Consider the following 18239-nt stretch of genomic DNA (forward strand, 5'->3'; position numbering starts at 1 on the left):
GGGTCCAAACATTGCACATTACAAGTGGGCTGATGTCTGTCAGCAGGGCAAATACTGGCATATACTGATGCTCAACCAGTGCAATGGTGCATGTCTAAGAAACACATTAAAGTGGGCTGGCTTCATGAAACAACAGGCTTAGTTCACCATGCAAACAATTATAAAAAGGGGCGCCCCATGTATGGAGGCTACAGCCCTTATTGCACGAGTCAGAGGACCGATTTCCAGTCCTGGCATTATTTGGAGCCCTTTCCCTCTCCCCATGATTAATGGCTCTCTCAATCTGTCCTTTCAAATAAAGGCAAAAAAAATCCCACCAAAAATTTTTACAAAAAAAGGAAATAAATAAAAAGCCTGGGTAGGTATAAAACAAGTGTTTATTAGGCTCAGTAATTTTGGTGGTTTGCACCTCTTTGCGCTCTCAGCTGTATTGATTTCAATCACAAATCCATCCACATGTTTTTTATTTTTTTAATCATTGAATTCAACCCAACAGATTGGATTTTATTTTACTGTAGAGACTTAGTAAATATTATAACAAAGACGGTCTACACCTGCTGTTTTTGTGAAGTGTCTTGAGATAACATTTGCTATGAATTAACTGCAGCTATATAAATGAAGGCTGACTGATGATGATGATTAAAGAAACATTGTGTTGGAAGAAACAGTATTTTTGTGGAATAAAAAGGAAAAACTACAGCTTTAAAAACAAGATAAGTAGGAGTGTCAGTGAACATTTGACAATAAATCTGTCATCCTGTGTCATAAAAAGTCTGATCCTGACCTTTACCCAAAGGCTGTTCATCATCTCAGTACCAGAGTTCAAGAAAATATTTATATATTGCTATCTGAGAAGTCAAGTATTGAGAGGGTAAACCTTATCCATGGGTTCTTAAAAAATCTGCCTAAAAGTGATTTATTTATCCCTCCTGTATTACTTCTTAAATATATGAGGTCAAAGCATCCCCTGAATCATGAGTAAAAACAGAGGTACGGCAGCTTTCTCAAACGGCAGTGAAAGCAGCAGCCATCAAAGCAGCCTTGTTTTGAAGTGTTCAAGCTTGTTTCAGCCGACCCAACAATGATGCCACAGTGCACTGAAACACCCGAGAGTTCACTTCTACATCACAACAGTGAGGTGTGAAGATAAACCACAGGAGGTGAGTAAAGACAAGGGTGTTGGGTCAGATTTTTTTTCTATAAAAAGGTCAAAACTGAAGCAGCAGAGGCCAGGAGATGCTGACGTCTAGTCTGCAGTTTGTGTGAAAGCTCCAAACAAGCTGGCGCCTACATTTCCCATAATGCATTTCAGTAGTGTCTGTATTAAGCCTATAGTCTCCTAGATGATCATGTAATTTGGATTACACAACAGCAGTTTGCTATGAAGGGAGTCGGTTCACATCGTCAGGGTGACATTTAAAACTTTGGAAATAGTATTACGCAGTCAATTTGAAGCTGACATTAACGTTGAGCATGTTCAGGACTGAAGTGCCCCATGCACAACATGAAGCTGACTTACAGGGGGAAAGTATTCAGGCATCCTCCAGATATCTGTATTATAACATTACCAATCTAAAAATATTTAATTTATATATATTTTTTGGGAAATAAGAAGTAAATAATATATTACTGTGGTTTACAGGTGTACAGTGACAGTGAACAATATTAACTATACGGTCATGTGGTAAATGTGTATATAAATATGCTGATGAATCTGTATTCCTTGTTAAATAATAATCTATAACATGACAAAGTGTGTTTTAAACTCCGGGCAGCTATGCACAATCGTCTGGATGAGACATGATAGGCTTTCCTCCAGTTCAGGACCACGGACAGCTCTCCATACTGCAGGAGGAAAACCAGTCCAGATCAGCTATGCAATTCATTTCAGCTCTACAAACAACTTTATATATAATGTATGCCTATAACACAAATATCTGTGCCTCTTGGACTTTTCTCTATGTTTCAGTGTTACATGCTGGAACTTATACCCATAGATGGCCTTATAACTGTTCTATTAACGGGCCTGAAAGCTGACATCTGCTGGATACACAAATTAAACTGATGGCAACTGGTTTCAGCAATCTGAGGCAGAAGTTTCACTGCAAAGCATGCCAGACTTTCATAAAAAAAATCATCAAAACCATCACACATTTCCTGCCCACCTTAAAATTATCAACTTTTTATGTTTTTGCAGAACATGAAAGTGTGATTAAATTAATTTTAAAGGTGTTACATGACAAAATATGGGACGTTTAAAGGGCTGATCACTTATCCAAGTCTATGTTATAATTTTTTCCTAAACTACAGGCTGAAGAAACCTTGACAGCAGTAAGCATCTATCTGACCTTCTGTGGAGTGTTAAAAGGACTTTAAAACAATTCAATAAAGAGCTAAAATAACACCATGAACATTCAAAACACCAACAAACTACAGGTCCCATATCAGTGCGTCTACAGTGTGAGCTACAGTACGTTTATTCACATCTGGACAGATTAAGGGCGAGAGTACAGTAACACCAGGGTCATCGCACCCCCTCCTCCTCCTGCTCCTTCCCACTGGGCAGGGTTTAGACCGGAGCCTGTGGGGGACAGTTTGGAGCCGGAGTGAAGAGGGAAAGTTGCACTGCCCCGGTTCAGACAGCAGGGCTGGAGCAGATAAAAGCTCAGATAGTGATTGAAAGTGATGGTAAAAGGATTTAGCCTGGGCATTAACAGAGAGAGAGAAAGAGAGAGAGACAACACACTCAGAGAGAGAGCGAGAGAGAGCGAGAGAGAGAGAGAGAGAGAGAGAGAGAGAGAGAGAGAGACAGACGGGGGGCAGGGAGAGTTAGAGAGATAGAGAGAGGGAGGAGGAGAGGAGGGAGGGTGATATTTTCCATAAAGCCTTTTTTCTCTCTTTCTTTCTGCCCTTGAGCATCCCGGGTAAACCCGAGCTTGTAAAGTGGGAAGAGGAGGAGGAGGAGAGGGGGGAAGAAGGGCGGGCACAAGCCTTTCCTCAAAGTCAATATTTTATACTTTTGATACTCCTTGACGCTGGATTTCACTCCTCTTTTTCCCAGCCGTTTCCAGATCTAGGACACGGATCTCGCGTGCGCAGCGGTCCGCGCTGATAAAAAAAAAAAGTATCCGGCAGAAGAAGGTAACAAAAAAACACAAACAGCGAGGTGCCGGGCCGGCGGATATCACGGAGTACAGTGAGGACCGAGGCGGGGAGCGAGTACAGTGGACGATCGGAGGAGGAGGGGGGGATTTTTGTACCTACAGAGGGGGGGGGGGACGTGCACGGACTCCTCCACACAAAGTGCTGACCTGTCTCTCGGATGCACGTTAGAAGTAAGTGCTTTATCTGATACAATCTCAACACGGTGCATTTTGCTGTTTTGTGCTTTGAAGTCTGCACCGAGGAGCTGATCTGAGTTCTGCACATTTATCCGGACCAGTGCAGGATAAGCAGCGCGGTGAGGGGACTTTCAGCTTTATTTACACCCTTTTAGACAAACAACATGACTGCGTTTATCTCTGATCATTCAAGATACACATATTGGGAGGGTTTATACGCCTTTGGGTGCGTTTTATTGTAATTGACACACCCCTACAACACTGTCAGTGCAGGGAAATCGCTTTGGCGACTTCAGCTTGACAGCTGAACTAAGTCCGCAGGGTTGTTGTGTGGGACAGGCTGAGCAAAGGAGCTGGCTTCTGTCAGTGCGGGATGACTGCCGGATTATGATCAATGAGGGCACACTGCAAAAAGTGTCAACCCTGGCTTTATGCATTTATTTATTCATGAATTCAGTTTAAAATCGAATTACGGCTAAATTAAGGGAATAACTCAAGGAATAAGTGCCACTGCGGGCTGTTGTGTTTAAAGTTTATTATTGAAATATTGACAGCATGCTGAAGTAAAACTGAGCTTTTAAAAAGTCTTTAGTTCACAATCCACCGAGAAAACCAAACTTTAGTGAAGGATAATCTTTGAAGTAAGATAATTTGTTTGGGTAAAATGATCTCCTTTTTAACGCACTTTTACGCATAAAACAGATACATTTCTGATTAAGGCTCTCAAATCCCTCTCTCTGGTTGATATTTCTTGCAGTGCACCTAGCCTACTAACAAAAATTACATCTGTAGCCCACATCCAGCTCCAGCATTTGGGAGCTATAAGAGCGATTACAACTCTTGCACGCACCCGGCAGCAGCATGCACGTGTTTTTACGCACAAGGTTACCCTCACAACACGCCGCCTTTTAAGTGCCTTTTTAATGTGCAGCTTTCTGCCAAATAAAACTGAATGCACTGCAGGTTGGAGGAGACTCTTTAACCAAAACTTACTCGCACTGTGACCAACTTTCTGTGCCAAACATGCTCGTATAACTCCTCATAAAGTCTGAAGACGAATGGGGTGTTTTTGCCACTTTCCAAGCTAAATTACCGCCAATTAGCATAGAATAATTAGAGAGTTAATTTCCTACAAAACAAAAAGGCAACCCACCCATCCACATGTATATTTCAAAGACTTGCATTAAACTTTTATTCATGCAAAAGAGTAACAGCATGCTGGATGGATTTCATCTCTGAAAAATATCACCGTGCTGCACACCCCTGCGTTTACACTGAGATTAAGCATGTGGTGAATTGATGAGGGTACATAAGTCATTGCACTAACTCCCATTTGTCCTCATTTCAACCCCAGGACAATCAGAGGAGCCTAGCCGGCGCAAAACGTCCAATGGATATACCTGAGGACGCAGCAGCTTCCTCTTCTTCACACTCCCCGGCCGGCCTCACTGTTTCCCCGCAGGACACCGCGCTCTGAGACATGGATCCGCGTTAAGGCAACCAACCAAACTCCCAGCAACACTATGGTGAAAGTGTATGTCGAGATTCATCTCTGTAACATTATCCGCCTATCCATCAACCACCGCTCATCCTCCTCAGGAAGTCAGCCGTCAAAACAAGAACGTGTCTCTCTCTCGGCGCTCTGGGAGCCGTCGATATTTGTGAAGAGACACTGAGAGAAAAGTTGCAGATAGTGTCCTCCTTTCATCCATAAACCTGGAGGAGAATTGTGCCCATAACATTCAGCAGTATGGTGGTAAGGATATCCACCGTTTCCTCATGATCACCGCTCCATGCGCCTCACCTCTCCGCTGAGCTCCGTGGCCCCCTCACCCTGCGCCGGACCCCGCTCCAAACACCCCACCACCCCCCCTCCTCCACCAGCCTGCCATGCTCCTCCAGGCCGTGTTACTGCTGCTGCTGCTGCACTGCTTGGCCTCCACGCTGGGCCAGTACGAACTGTGCAAGTCCCTGGTGAGCACGGATGAGGGCTCGGTGTGGGAGCATTACGCGTGCCAGCCCAAACCTGGGTCCATGAAAGACCACATGCGGATCAAGGTGGATCCGCCCGGGATCACTTGTGGGAATCCGCCGGAGAGGTTCTGCACACTGGTGAGTACATGTCAGGACTTGGACTGCACCTTTTAAAGTCAGGTCTTATAATGTAGGCCAAAAAAAAATGCAAAAATGCAAATGGACAATCTCGTCTGGTCACACTCGAATTGTAGCTCCAAGTTTGAGAAATTTAAAACTTTTCTTTTAGAGTGCAACAAGATTAGAGTCACATGTCATCCACTAGAGAAGTTGGGAAAAATAAACAACTGACATTTCTTAAGTGTGGGCTTTAACTTAGCATGGATTCTAGGCGTTTTCGCAGGTGAAGACAGGTGCAATGTCATGTTAAGCCCGTTGTACTCATGAGATAAACTCAAATTAAACAATTAAAATGAGCTAATTAAAGTACAATCAGGAACTTTTTTCGTGTTAACCCCTTTGACACTTGTACAGCGTTTAGCACCCTTTTTTGTCGAGGAAATCTCTGCGTTTTTGGGGGTGCAGACAGAAGCAATCGACCTCACATGAAGCCCATTTCACCCATCACAGATTAGCTCTATTCCCCTTCAAATAAAACGACAAAGGACGAATTATTTAATGCAAATTAACAAATTCATAGCATTGCTCACTTTTTAAAGTAAGTGCTAGGTTTGACATAATATTTCAATGAGGAATCTACAGAGTTTTTGAGGGTGGAGACAAAGTGAATCCATCACAAACTGCCACATCCAGACTGGTTGGCAGATCACTGATCAACATGAGTGCAGTTTGGATAAAACCGCACAATGCATAAATCATTATAAATGATATTCTGGCATGCTTTATCATTTTTAGTGACTTTTTCCTTACATTTTGAAAAGTTTTTTATTCAAAGTCAATAATATCTTTTTAAATTGACTACTAACAAAACAATAAGGCCACATCCACAATACTCTTAGCTTGAAACAAACTATGAGTGTAACATCTTCTGACTTGTCACACATGCAACTGGGACGAAAATGGACTGACAAAATAACGGTCAAATTAAAGTCAGAGCAGGATTCACACTTTCAAAGCTATAGGGATCTAAAAGGGATGACATAAGTGCGATGACTTGGCAAAGCTCGACCTCCCTCGGAGAGCTCTGGAGGTGTTGTTTACATTAGTATGGACTTGGCAGCCTGGGATCTGGTTTGATTTCCTCTGGTAAAATGCATATAGCAGGACCTTTTTACTTCCAAGGACACTGAAGGGTGAGCTGAGGGGGGAAAACTCGTTAAAATGTCTTCCACAGCAATATTTAACAACGCTTTGGCCTGCAGGCTTGTTCCCATCCCCGCTAATGTAAGTGTAATAATTTGAAACAAGGGTTATAAAATCATTGTAATCCTATGAGGACAGCAATTAAGCTTCCTCCTCGCCTCCTCAGTGGAAAGTTTTTATGTTTGACTCATAAGATTTGACTCACTGTGAGACAGCAAGTTCGTCCTCCTGATGATCAAGTGTCCGCTTGCTTAGTTTGGCCGGCACTGAAGGTGTCAGACCTGTCTCAACAGCCATGAGTCAAAATCTCACACAAAGTGTCTGCAGAGCGAGCGTCCAGGCCTGTCTACATCATGTCCTGCTGTTAATGAGTTTGTTTCTGTGTGACTGCAGATTTGTTATCCCTGCTTACTCTCACTTAACAGCACGTGGGGTCATTTGACAGGAGCAGGAAAGGATATGGTGCTCCTCGGGTACCTAATGGTTAATGATTTGTTTAATGTAGAAGTAGCGGAAACCACCGCCGTCTTGAGAAAGCCTCTCTGATGTCTTCTCCTGAGATGGGAGACGGACACAGCTAAGGGGGCGGGGGGCTGAAGTGAAGAGAGATGCTTGCTGCCATAACGTATTGACGTCTGCCCCCTAATGGCCCCAGCCTGGAAACTTCTATAACTATGTTTCTGAGTGAGCAATGATGAAATATTGATGGGCTTCTTAATGGGCTTCCTTACAAGGGTTGGCAAGAGTCGCTCCATCCAAAGGATCCAGAGTGCAGAAAGAGAAAGAAAGAAAAAGAAAGAGAGGTTTAGAGAGGGCGGGACAGGAAGGAGTCCGATCTTAGTCAGCACTTCTCAATCGGACGGGGTCTGTTTAGTGGAAAGTTGCGGTTCTTCTCAGGTCATCTGCCGCTGTGGGGATTGGACCAGGCCCCCCTTGGTGTGCAAGATCTGGGGATTTAGAGAGTGAGGGAGCTGTGAGATGAAAGTTTACTTAAGAAATAAGGGATGACACAGTCAAATTCCTACATAATGACAGAGCAGAGAAGGTTTTCTGCTGTTATTTAATGACTTTTTGACTGTTTTTTGTCAACTTTAGGCCCTATTTGTTGTTTTTCAGCATATTTTAATCCATATGTCTTAAATAAAACTCTGCAATACCATACTCCTCACACAGGTTTCATCGTCTCAACACTTAGCTGAGAATCAAGCCCATAACTTCTACTGTTTCTTCCTTTTCACCCACAGACTGACTATTAGCTGAGGGTTATTGGTATACAGATCATTTATTTTACAGGCAAGAGCCACTTTTTTCCCTCTTCCCCCTGCCCCTCCGGATTTGGCAGCTTTACAGGAAAGCCAGTTTCTTATCTAATTGGTGTACATTTACATTCACTCATTCAGCAATCCCACAAGTCGAGGGAAAGTCAGGGCATAGGGAAAAAATAAAAAAGAAGCCTGCATCACCCGGTGCGCAGAGCTGCTCATCCTTAATAAGACTTGAGATGTACTGCGGAAGATGCAAATAATTTTTCCCCATTTCTCTCACCTTATGCTTGCCACAGTGCCTTCATAAAAACTATGGGAGAATTCACTTTCTGGAGGGTTTTGATGTACTGTAGCTTTTCCCTGCTTGCATTGCTTTACTGTAGTTTTTTGGTGCCTCCATCTCCACTGGGATGCGTTTTTTCCACTCTATTTATCTCTCTTGTTTTCTGGGAATGCAGCATCCTTTCTCCTCAGCCAAACAGGCCAGCATGTTGGCTTCCATCGACATGACGGGCTTCCAGCACTTTGACAAAGATGCTACTGTCACTAGCGCTGTGTTGGGAGCTTCACTAGTTTCTTTGTAGTTTCCTCCCTATGATAGCTACTATAGAGCGTTCGCTCGCAGTTGAGGATGATGGAGTAAGGAGGTTTGCAAGGGAGGGTTAGGCTGCGTGTTGCAGAGGGGGGAGAGCTAATGATGAGGGAGAGGTAAGGAAGATCCAAGCTTAGCTAAGCAGAAAGATGAAATCACTCCACAGTTCCACAGTAGTACACACACTGTCGATATAACAAAAAAAATGCAGCACTCAAAAAAAAGGTCTCACCGCGCCCAGTGTTTGTTATTTCACATTTTGGTTTTTGAACCCAAACCTTCAATCAACAAATCTCCCTCAGGGCCGAGAACAGAGAGCGGGCGTATGCAAATGGGAAGCATGCAGGAATTTACAGTGCACCAGGACTGTGTGAAATATTCACACGAGTCCGGCGAGCACGCATGGTAGTATGCCTTCGAAAGACCAAAAAAAAAAAAAAAACACAACATAACACACCTTCCTGTTTCACAACACATTTGCCCGTTTTAGAAGGTAGAATTCAGCCAGCTCTATAAATAGACATGAGAAAAGAGAGAAGCCACGCAGCAGCGGAAGGGGAGCATGCAGGAATGGGAGGAAGGTGGCAGCTGGTAGTGTGGATCAGTGCTTCCCAGACTGGGCCTATGGCCATACTTCAGCCTCCCTGCTCAGTGTAGAGCTGCCAGGGCCCCGGCCGGCCTGCCCCGCACAGCAGTAGGGCATCGAGGCCGTGCAGAAGGGCCACCTACATCCAGCAGTGGGCCATCCCTGATGCTGTTCCCCGGGGTAAAAAGGCAGCCCAGGTGGCCGGCGTTCTAATAATACACGCTCTGAGGTGAATTTGGGCGCAGCAGGAGCAGGTTTGGACAGCGCGAGGCATAATTAACGAAGAGAGAGAAAGTGACTGTATGACGGGAGGAGGGGGAGGGTGCAGTGATGTAATGGCATGGCATGCTTCCCCATTAGGACACAGTTGAAAGTGATCAGAGTGTGTTTAGATGTGTTAGCGGAACGGGAGGGTAGTTATAAGTGAGAATTATCCCTCGCCGAGGTGATACTAAGAGGGATTGGCTGCAGGGGCTTAGACAGCCTGAGGTGAACTTAACAAACCGCCGCGTCTCACCAACCAGGATGTCAGAGACCATATGCAGAGACAGTACAGAGTGCTTGTGTACATGTGACAGAGATGGACTTGCCACATTGTCGGAGTCAAAGGGCGTTTTTTCACCTATTATCATTTTTCAGGCCCTTATGAATTCTGTTCGACCTAATCTAGTGTAGAGACTGAGGAAAACACAAATATTAAGAGCCTAAGTCTCTTAACTTTTCAACTATCTTCAAAGCTTTCCAAACATTTCAGTGCAACAGAATCCATCTCAATATTCAGGCAGAAACAAGTCCCATGGAAATACAACAGAATAGCACCGGAGATGATTTCTGTTGATTTGAAAGCTGAAGGAGACTCTCAAGACTTTCAGTGAAGGTTGTGAGCAAGACTGTGGACTGTAACATGAAGAATCTTAAACTGAGGCAAGGAGTGTGAGTCTCCAACAACTTTTTCTAAAAAACTTGAACTCAACAGAAATCCACTGCATATTTTACTGAGAGGGTATCTATGGGAATACTTTCTGTGTTTGCTTTCAGTCAGACTCAAAGACAAGTGTTGGATTTGATTTGTATTGATTCAAAACTTTCTAGAAATCTGTGAGACGCTCTCAGTGCCCCGATTGACATTGCACTTCCTGGAGGCCGTATTTTCCGGAGATCTGAACGACAGAGGTGGTGAATTAAAATCTTTAAAACAAGGGTGAATAAACTATAAATAAAACACACAAGCTGACGAAGAACAAAAGTTTAAGATGAAGTAAAAATTTCACACATCGTGTCTGTTTACAGGAATAGGGTTAATGTTCATGCAGGAAAGTTAGGGATGCATGTATATATTGGCAGAGTGTAAGCGTAGGCTGATACCGGCCTATAAGCAAGTAATTTTGCATTCACCGTTTGCAGGAGCTGATGTGTTTCCGTTGCATCACATCAATCTAATGATGACAAGCCAGTTAGCTCCATGTTTTAGCTTACTGTGGGTTTGTGCTATTCATGTTAGTTCTCAATCAAGATATATTTTCCAATTTCTTTTACTAATTTTATAATGATCAGTGCATTAAATTCAATGTTATTACAACTAAACCATATTGAGACTTTCAAATAAAGTTTTTGTCAAGTTGTGTAACTACTAAAATTGCTCTAAATGTTGCTTTTTACTGTGTTCGCCATTGTAATGTGGCTAAAGAAGCTTCTGAAGCTGTTTATTTTTCTAATAAAGAATCTTTGTAAGTGAATAAAGGTAAAAGTAAAGGTTGTTTTTCAAATGTGTACATTTAAATTTGTGATAGCAAAATGATGGTGGAGTAAACAACAAGAAAATTAAAATATGCAACAATACTTAATATAAGAGAATCATCAGTATCTCTTCTACTGATATCTTTTTTCATACAGGTGTTTTCAATATTAACATTGGTATTAGTCCTGTTTTTTTTTTTTCAATCAATGCATCTCTAGTAAAAGAGATATACAACCTTTTTACAGATCCAAAAGGAACAGTCTGATGCCTTTTAAATAAACAGCCTAGAAATGATGTCCCTTGAAAATACATACAATTTCTAGTGTTGTGAAACTATTTTAGCCGCTAGTTGGACAGTTGGATTACCTGTAAACTAGTAGTGGTTTGTTGCAATGTGAGTGTGAAGCAATGGACATTGTATCGAACAAAAAAAAAAAAAGAAACAAGTTAATTTCATTTAATTTCCCGGATCTTTATGTTTGAGGCTAGTTGTGCAAGGCTACATTAGCTGCTAGTTGCATAACAAACCAGAATCCACCTTTAAACAGGGTGTGATTTTGTTGCATTGTGGGTGGTGTAAGGTAGTTGTTTAAATAAGAAGCAGAAAGTTAAAGAAAGATAAGTTGACCAGCTTCTTGTTTTTTAACTGGAGCTAGCAGCACAAAGGCACATAAGACACTACTAGCATAACAGATCAGATCCAAGTGGCAACCTCTGGTCTGAAAATATGAGTCCAATGCGGAAGTGCTAAAAACTGCAGTTCATCGAGGATCTGCTTGAGGCTGGCTCCTGAAGTACCGGAAACCACATACACACCAATTCAAAAAAGACGATCTTTACAGCAGAAACAAACATGTTTACAGCCTGGTACAAAAAACGAGTGTAGTCTGGATAGCTCATTTCTCGATCGGTACACACTGAAGGGGGTTGAATTTTTTCCTAACACGGCAATTTCAAAGATATTGAGATTACGAGTCTTCCAATGAGAGGCACAGCTGACTTGATTGACAGGCGGGAACACTGTAGCTGTTGGCTAGGAGGCTCAAAGCCCGCCTCTTTACATCACAATCGCACGACAGCAGCAATATGGCTCCCACCGACGATTGGACTCAAAACAGCGCTTCAGAAACAGATGAGTGACGTCACAGATACTACGTCCATTATATATACAGTCTATGATCAGATTTTATTTTAAACTAGTGGTAGGATAGCATCATTGTGTGCATCGTACTTTGGAATTTTTAAGAAGAAGTAAGAGAGACATGAGTTAAACAATTTTTTATTTGTAATTGTGGCAAATGGTGTAAGGCTACATTAAAGCATAACAAAAAAGAATGTATACTGGTGGTAGTCTTGTTGCATCATGGGTAGTGTAGTGCAGGATTTTAGAATCAAAATAATATATATAGAATAATAAAAACTGAGGTTTGTGGCATGAAGCTAAATTAGCTACTACTAGCATAACAGGCCAGAATCTCCATTTAATTGGGATGTGATTTTGTTGCATTGTGGGTAATGAAGCGCAGGATTTTGAACAGAAAGGCGAAAGCTAGAATAAAATGACCTCATTTTTATTTCTAACTGAGGCGAGGGGCACGATTCCACATTCGCATACTACCTTAACAGACCAGAATCTACCTTTTAAAGTGGCATTCGCAGCTGTAATGCGAGTAGTTTAGCCCAGGATTTTGAACAGGAAGAAGAGTGCATATGGAAAAAAGATACATTTGCTTCTGCTTTATTTACTTAAACAGGACATAGTGAACCCATTAGTGTCACAGATGTGAAATACTGAATTGTTTTTTTATTGTAGAAACGATCAATGTGGTAGATAGTATAAAGATAGCCTTTACAATGTTGTCTAAAAGCTTAAAACTCATTTTCCCACTTGTCTGCATCTCTTTATCTACATCCCCCTCGTGTGATTGGTTTAGATTTAATAACAGACATCCATAAAAGATAATAGCCTTTACCTGAATTCACCTCATCACTGCACTACCAGAGAAAAAAACAGCAACTGTCCCTGATATTTTGTTCCTTCAGTGCTCGGTATCTGCTGTATTTATTACCTGATTTTTAAGACCCGTACTTATTTAACTCTTGCTGGTTTGACTGTGGAGATCTAAACAGGACGGACTCTGCTGCCACTGCTTTGGAGCTGCGTGTTGTCCCTGCTCTGTCCTTCTCTCCTCCTCCTCCTCCTCCTCCAGCCAGTCACACATGCCTACAGTCAACATTTACTTTTAGCCTGCACGCACACACTCAGACATAAACAACACCCACCCACGCAAACACACAACTAAGACACATTTACACTTCCCGACTGCTTTTTGGTGCTCGGCGAGACATTTCACAGCCAGATAATAATCACTGTTTCAGGTAATTAAAGTAAACAGCAGGTACATGACTTGTAATTTCTTACATGTTCTTCCCTTTTCCACACACGGACACACAATCTTGTCTCAGTGTGAGAAGAATCTCCTGTATGATGGAAAAACCTCAAGATGAAATGAAAGATTAACGTCATAAGTGAAAAAGCAATATCCCTTTCTTGTCCCCTCGGTGGCCTTTTTAATGGGAGGGTCATTTCATTTGATGTTTCACCCAAACAAAATAAATTGTGTTCTCTGACTGTGTGTCCCTACCTTTATTCCCCTTGCTAGCAATATAACTTAGAAACTTCTATAAGCGGAGGAAGAAATAAAGAGGATAGGAGGGGGGGGCTAGGTGGTGAGGTAAGGGTTTTCCGGGGTGTCAGAAATTGTCATAAAAGTGATGGATGGGAGTGAAAGGAGGACATTTTTTGTGCTTTTGTTTGGCAGAAAATGCAAAAACTAAAGAGCTCTAATTTCACGTTTGTGCAAGATAAGTTTCAAAAGGTTAAAGAGCTTACAATCGGTCTGGGAAGGAAAACTTAAACACTTGAGGAGTCTCAAACAAGTGTTGAGGATCACATTGTTATCCCGCGACTGAAAACAAGGAAGTCACTCATTGCGCAAGGGGGAATCATGGCGGCTGTTGTCGTGGAGACGGGATCCCAGCGCGGATAATTGCTGGAGGGGCTTAGCAGTGCGGGCCACCTGCTGCAGCAGTTGGCCGGGATCTGTGTGTGTGTTTGTGCGAGTGTGTTTGCGGGCATGTGTGTGTATGTGTGTGTGTGTGTCCTGGCGTAGATGTATAAATACACTGGGCCGGAGCAGAGTAATGGCAGGAGGCAGGACTGGGATAAGGAGGACAGGGCACACAAAGGGCTTAAACATAACCCCTGAGTCCCTCACAGGGGGGATAATAATCTTCTACATTACAGTGAATATCACCTCTACTGTAGTTAATCCTAATGGGCCTCGTAGAGAGAGAGAGAGGTCAGAACAAACTAGTGAACAACAGATCACTCCAAATCCAACAAAATAAACAAAGTATTAAAATGTTATATTGATCCTGATTCCCCAGGTCTGGTTTTGGGCTTCACCTGCACTCAACACATGCTTTTATTTTCACACAAACACTCCAGGAGCTAACCGAGGTGATGTTCCTATCTGGGACGGTGTGACAGTGCGATCATTTTCAATAGGATTTGTAGGTCAAGGGTCATTCCCGGAACAACAGCCCCACTAATCCTGTCCCGTGTGAGCCAACGTGTGTCCGCGCTAAGGTCAGGGGAGGTACTAATGGAGCGCACAAAAGCAGACTAAAAGTAGCTTCTGACTTTCACTATAACCTCCTTGATCTCATTTTAATTGTCTTTTTCCGGTTGCAGTCGCTTATGAGTGTTGTAGATTATCATCCTAAGTGTGTTTGCGCTGACAGTGATCTCTATCTGAGCCAGTGCAAAGGGAGATAATTGGGTTATCAGATAGAGGACAATGCTACTATGTTGTTCCAGTGAGGAGAGAGATGGATTATCTGCATTTTTCTTTCTCTCCCGTATGGATACAGTCTTCACATGCATTGTGATCCTGTGTAGCTGTGCAGCTTCCCTCAGCAGCGCCTCAGCGTTTGCTTATGTTTGGACTTTTCCCACTCTGCGTTGTCACCATAAATCAGATGATTTATAATGTCGGCCTCACAGGATTGTAACTTTTGCCTTTGTTATTAGACCACTAGAGCAGGTTTGACTGACTGCTCACTTTCCCCGTGGTACAGTCCAATGACTATTCAAAAGGCTGAGCTGTCGGAGGAAGCAGCTTCTTGGCAAAACAAGTGAAAAACAAGTGAAGGTCTGAGAAGAAGCGGTGACACACGATCCGCACTGGCACAGTACATCGATATTATGCTGTATTGCTTTCACGTTAGAGCTTAGATCATACAGAAGAAAGTGCTGTTTGAAGTGATACCCCACCCAAAATCATTTCAGTATTGTACAATCAGCTTTTGTAAACTGGAAAGGTGGCTTTAAAAAGTTTGGCCAGCCACAATTTATGCCTGGAATCAAATGGCAAAATCTTACTGCTTTGTAATCCACTTCGTCTTCAGTGTGTTGTAATTCTAATGTTCACTGAAGATAATGCTGAAATATAACATGCCCAGTCAAACTCCTTAGCAAGCATTTGTTTGCGCTTTTCAAAGTGAACTATCAGCGGCCATCTTCAGACTCTGTTAGGTTTTTGCCTCCAGATTTTTAGGTCACACAAAACACATTTATTAATCAGAACAAGATTGAATTTAACTGGCTAGGTTAGCATGCACATATCTGGAATTTCCCTCCGGTTTTACATGCTCTCGATGTTGAGACACAAGACTGGACAAAAATTAAAACAAGCTTTAAAGGTACAATGTGAAGAAATAGGAATATAACAGCAGATACGTAAAAGCATCAGTTGCAGAAGGTGAATTTACAACAGCACAGCAAACACAGCGACCTGTGCACAAACAAATATCCTGCAGACTAGCAAAATTAAAGCTCATGTAAGGAACTTTGATTTGATTTTGATTCCCCTTGTGGTCAAAGCAGGACCTTTAATCTCTTTTTGCTAAACTTGTCTTGAGAATCTTACTGATACAAAATCTCATCCTGCTGTCAAACATATCATTCCTTATGAGTCTTTGCCAGAGGAAATGTACGGCTACAGTAGTGTTTTTTTTTACCATCCTGTCTGACACCTACCTGGCAGCTGTGGTTAAACACATTAAAATGTACTATAGAAATCATCAGTCATGTTGCTGATGGTCGTTTTTTGCATTTCCTGGTCAAATACACCCACCAATAAGGACTGTAGTTGGTGTCATAACCGGCTAAAAACTCCTTACAGGAGCTTTAAATACTGTAGGCTTAAGCCAACATGAAACTCAGAGACCCGAATTGACCTGTGCGTCTCGGCTGTGAGCAACATTAACCACCTCAAGGGACGGTCAGAGACGCCATCCTCTGGCACCATGATTTTGGGGGTTGAGGGCCGGATAGTTTGCAAGCTCCTGCCTTGTTGTGATTAGTATGTATAAAGAGCATTGATTGATTGATTGATGGTAAATAATTAAAACATTTAGTTTGCATGCACAGTGGGTGTGTTCTTGGCTATTGCCCATGAACTGTCCAGAGTGACCACCAGAAAAAAGAACAGTAAGGGTTTTGAACCATTAAACTATACATAAATGTAGATGTATTTTTATGAATTTGGATAAGGAGTTAAATTTGACAACTTAACTGTATGTTTACTTTAAAAGTGAAGGTGAGCATGAATCTGCATTTTTCACCTTTAGTAAATCCTGGAGTTTGTTTTTGGGTCGGTCAAAGAAATCTCTCGACTCCATCAAGGAGAGGTTGCATTAATCAAGTGTGTTATCAAACTAAAGGATATTAGAGATGAAGATAAAAGTCACTTAATGAACTTGTGGAACAAAAGCTTTGTATTAAAATTCATGTTTTCTTGTTCTATTCAGTGGAACACCAGATATCTCTTAGAGCGGCAAAGATTGATCCATATGGTGGCTTTGAATCAGCTTACACGGAGTTCATACGTTTCCAGAACACAGATTGTTTCATGTCTGGTATTAGCTCTTCTTTTAAAAAACAGTGTGCTTTAAACACAAATCTGAAATCGCTTTTATGAATCTAACCTGTCCACCTGTGTTAATGTGGTTCATCAAATTTAGTTTTCACTTTTGCAAACGTGTCATCGCTAAAGACTGATTTATTATCATTCCATGTTGTAATATTAAAAAATATTACTATGTTTATTCACAACTGGTTGGATTAAAGCTGCAGGGGAGTTTTTTTCTTTTTAGCTGATTTAAAGGCAGAGTGAAAATAATATTAATGCTTCTATATGACCTACAAAAGCACACAAGATCATCAGCATAAAGATGAATTATTTCTATATAGTTATTTTTAGAATCTTAAACAGCTGTTGGCAGGACAACAAAAGACAAGAGGATAAGAGATTTATATTACAAAAATATAATGTTCAGGAATAGGTTGGAGGATTCAAACAGCTGGGTTCAAAAGGGGTTACAAAGATAGACATTTATAATACTGATAAGCATCTGAAGAAATATAGTTCAGCTTTTAAATAGTTACAACTAAGAAAATTCACCAGAATGCAACAAAATCAACCATTATCTAACTCAGTCCTGTCAACAACTGAGGAAATAATAAAGGGGGGGATATATAATTTTTTGGTTATAGAGGAATAATCAGAAGCATGCATGAAAAGACTACAGGTTTGGACAGAAGACATGCAGGAGAACAGTGCCTGTGCAAAAACACAATCACAAACTGATAACTCCAGCTCCAGCAGTGTAACTGGCTAACGTGTACGCACTGTATGTGATTCGTGATAAACTTAACACAATTACCCGTGCTGTACCAGATGTATGTATTAAATGCAAAGAGGAAAAAGGTCCACTTTCTCCCTGCCTTTAGCTTCTCAAATAATTAAGTTGTGGGAGGAAGTGAGAGAGTGCACTCGAGATATATTATGTATACAAATACCTTCAGAAGCAAAGCTCTCTTTATTAGGTTTATACCCAGCTAACAATAACAGAGGAAGGAAACATTGAATGTTTTTAGAAACAAGCTGGTTGTTAGCTGACAGAGTCATTGCTTTAGCACAGAGAAGAGAGGGTAGGACGAGGATAGGTACAGGGTCAACGAAAAGATAACACATGCTATCAGAGGTGAACAAGCAGTCTTTAACAACACCTGGGGCCCCTTCATTCCCTTTCTACTGAAGACAGATTTAACTGTTATAATGGAAGCAACTGGGGATGAGACATGAGTGGCCTTCTGCAGTTCACCTGGACCAGATGTGTAATATTAGATGTAATATTGTTGAAGACCTCAAGATCCTCAACCAAGAATCTAATAATCTATGTGTGTGTGTAAATATTATGATCTGGTGATTATGTTTAATATATGCTTACCTTTTTTTCCCCCATGGGGTGTTACCAAGCGGCAACCTCCAATCTAAAAATATGAGTTCAA

At 41.8% G+C, this 18239-nt stretch overlaps 1 protein-coding gene and 1 long non-coding RNA gene across 2 annotated transcripts in view; one reads left to right on the forward strand and one right to left on the reverse strand.

The window, feature by feature from the left end:
• LOC117831670 overlaps positions 1 to 18239 on the reverse strand; it is a 209307-nt gene that overhangs the window by 94820 nt on the left and 96248 nt on the right. The window lies entirely within an intron of this gene.
• LOC117831669 (netrin-G2) overlaps positions 5135 to 18239 on the forward strand; it is an 89337-nt gene continuing 76232 nt past the window's right edge. Inside the window, 2 exon segments of the mRNA XM_034710468.1 lie at positions 5135 to 5163; positions 5165 to 5453. Of these exon segments, the coding sequence (XP_034566359.1) occupies positions 5135 to 5163; positions 5165 to 5453 (318 nt within the window).

Source organism: Notolabrus celidotus, chromosome 19 (genome assembly GCF_009762535.1).
Source record: "Notolabrus celidotus isolate fNotCel1 chromosome 19, fNotCel1.pri, whole genome shotgun sequence".
Lineage (NCBI taxonomy): Eukaryota > Metazoa > Chordata > Actinopteri > Labriformes > Labridae > Notolabrus > Notolabrus celidotus.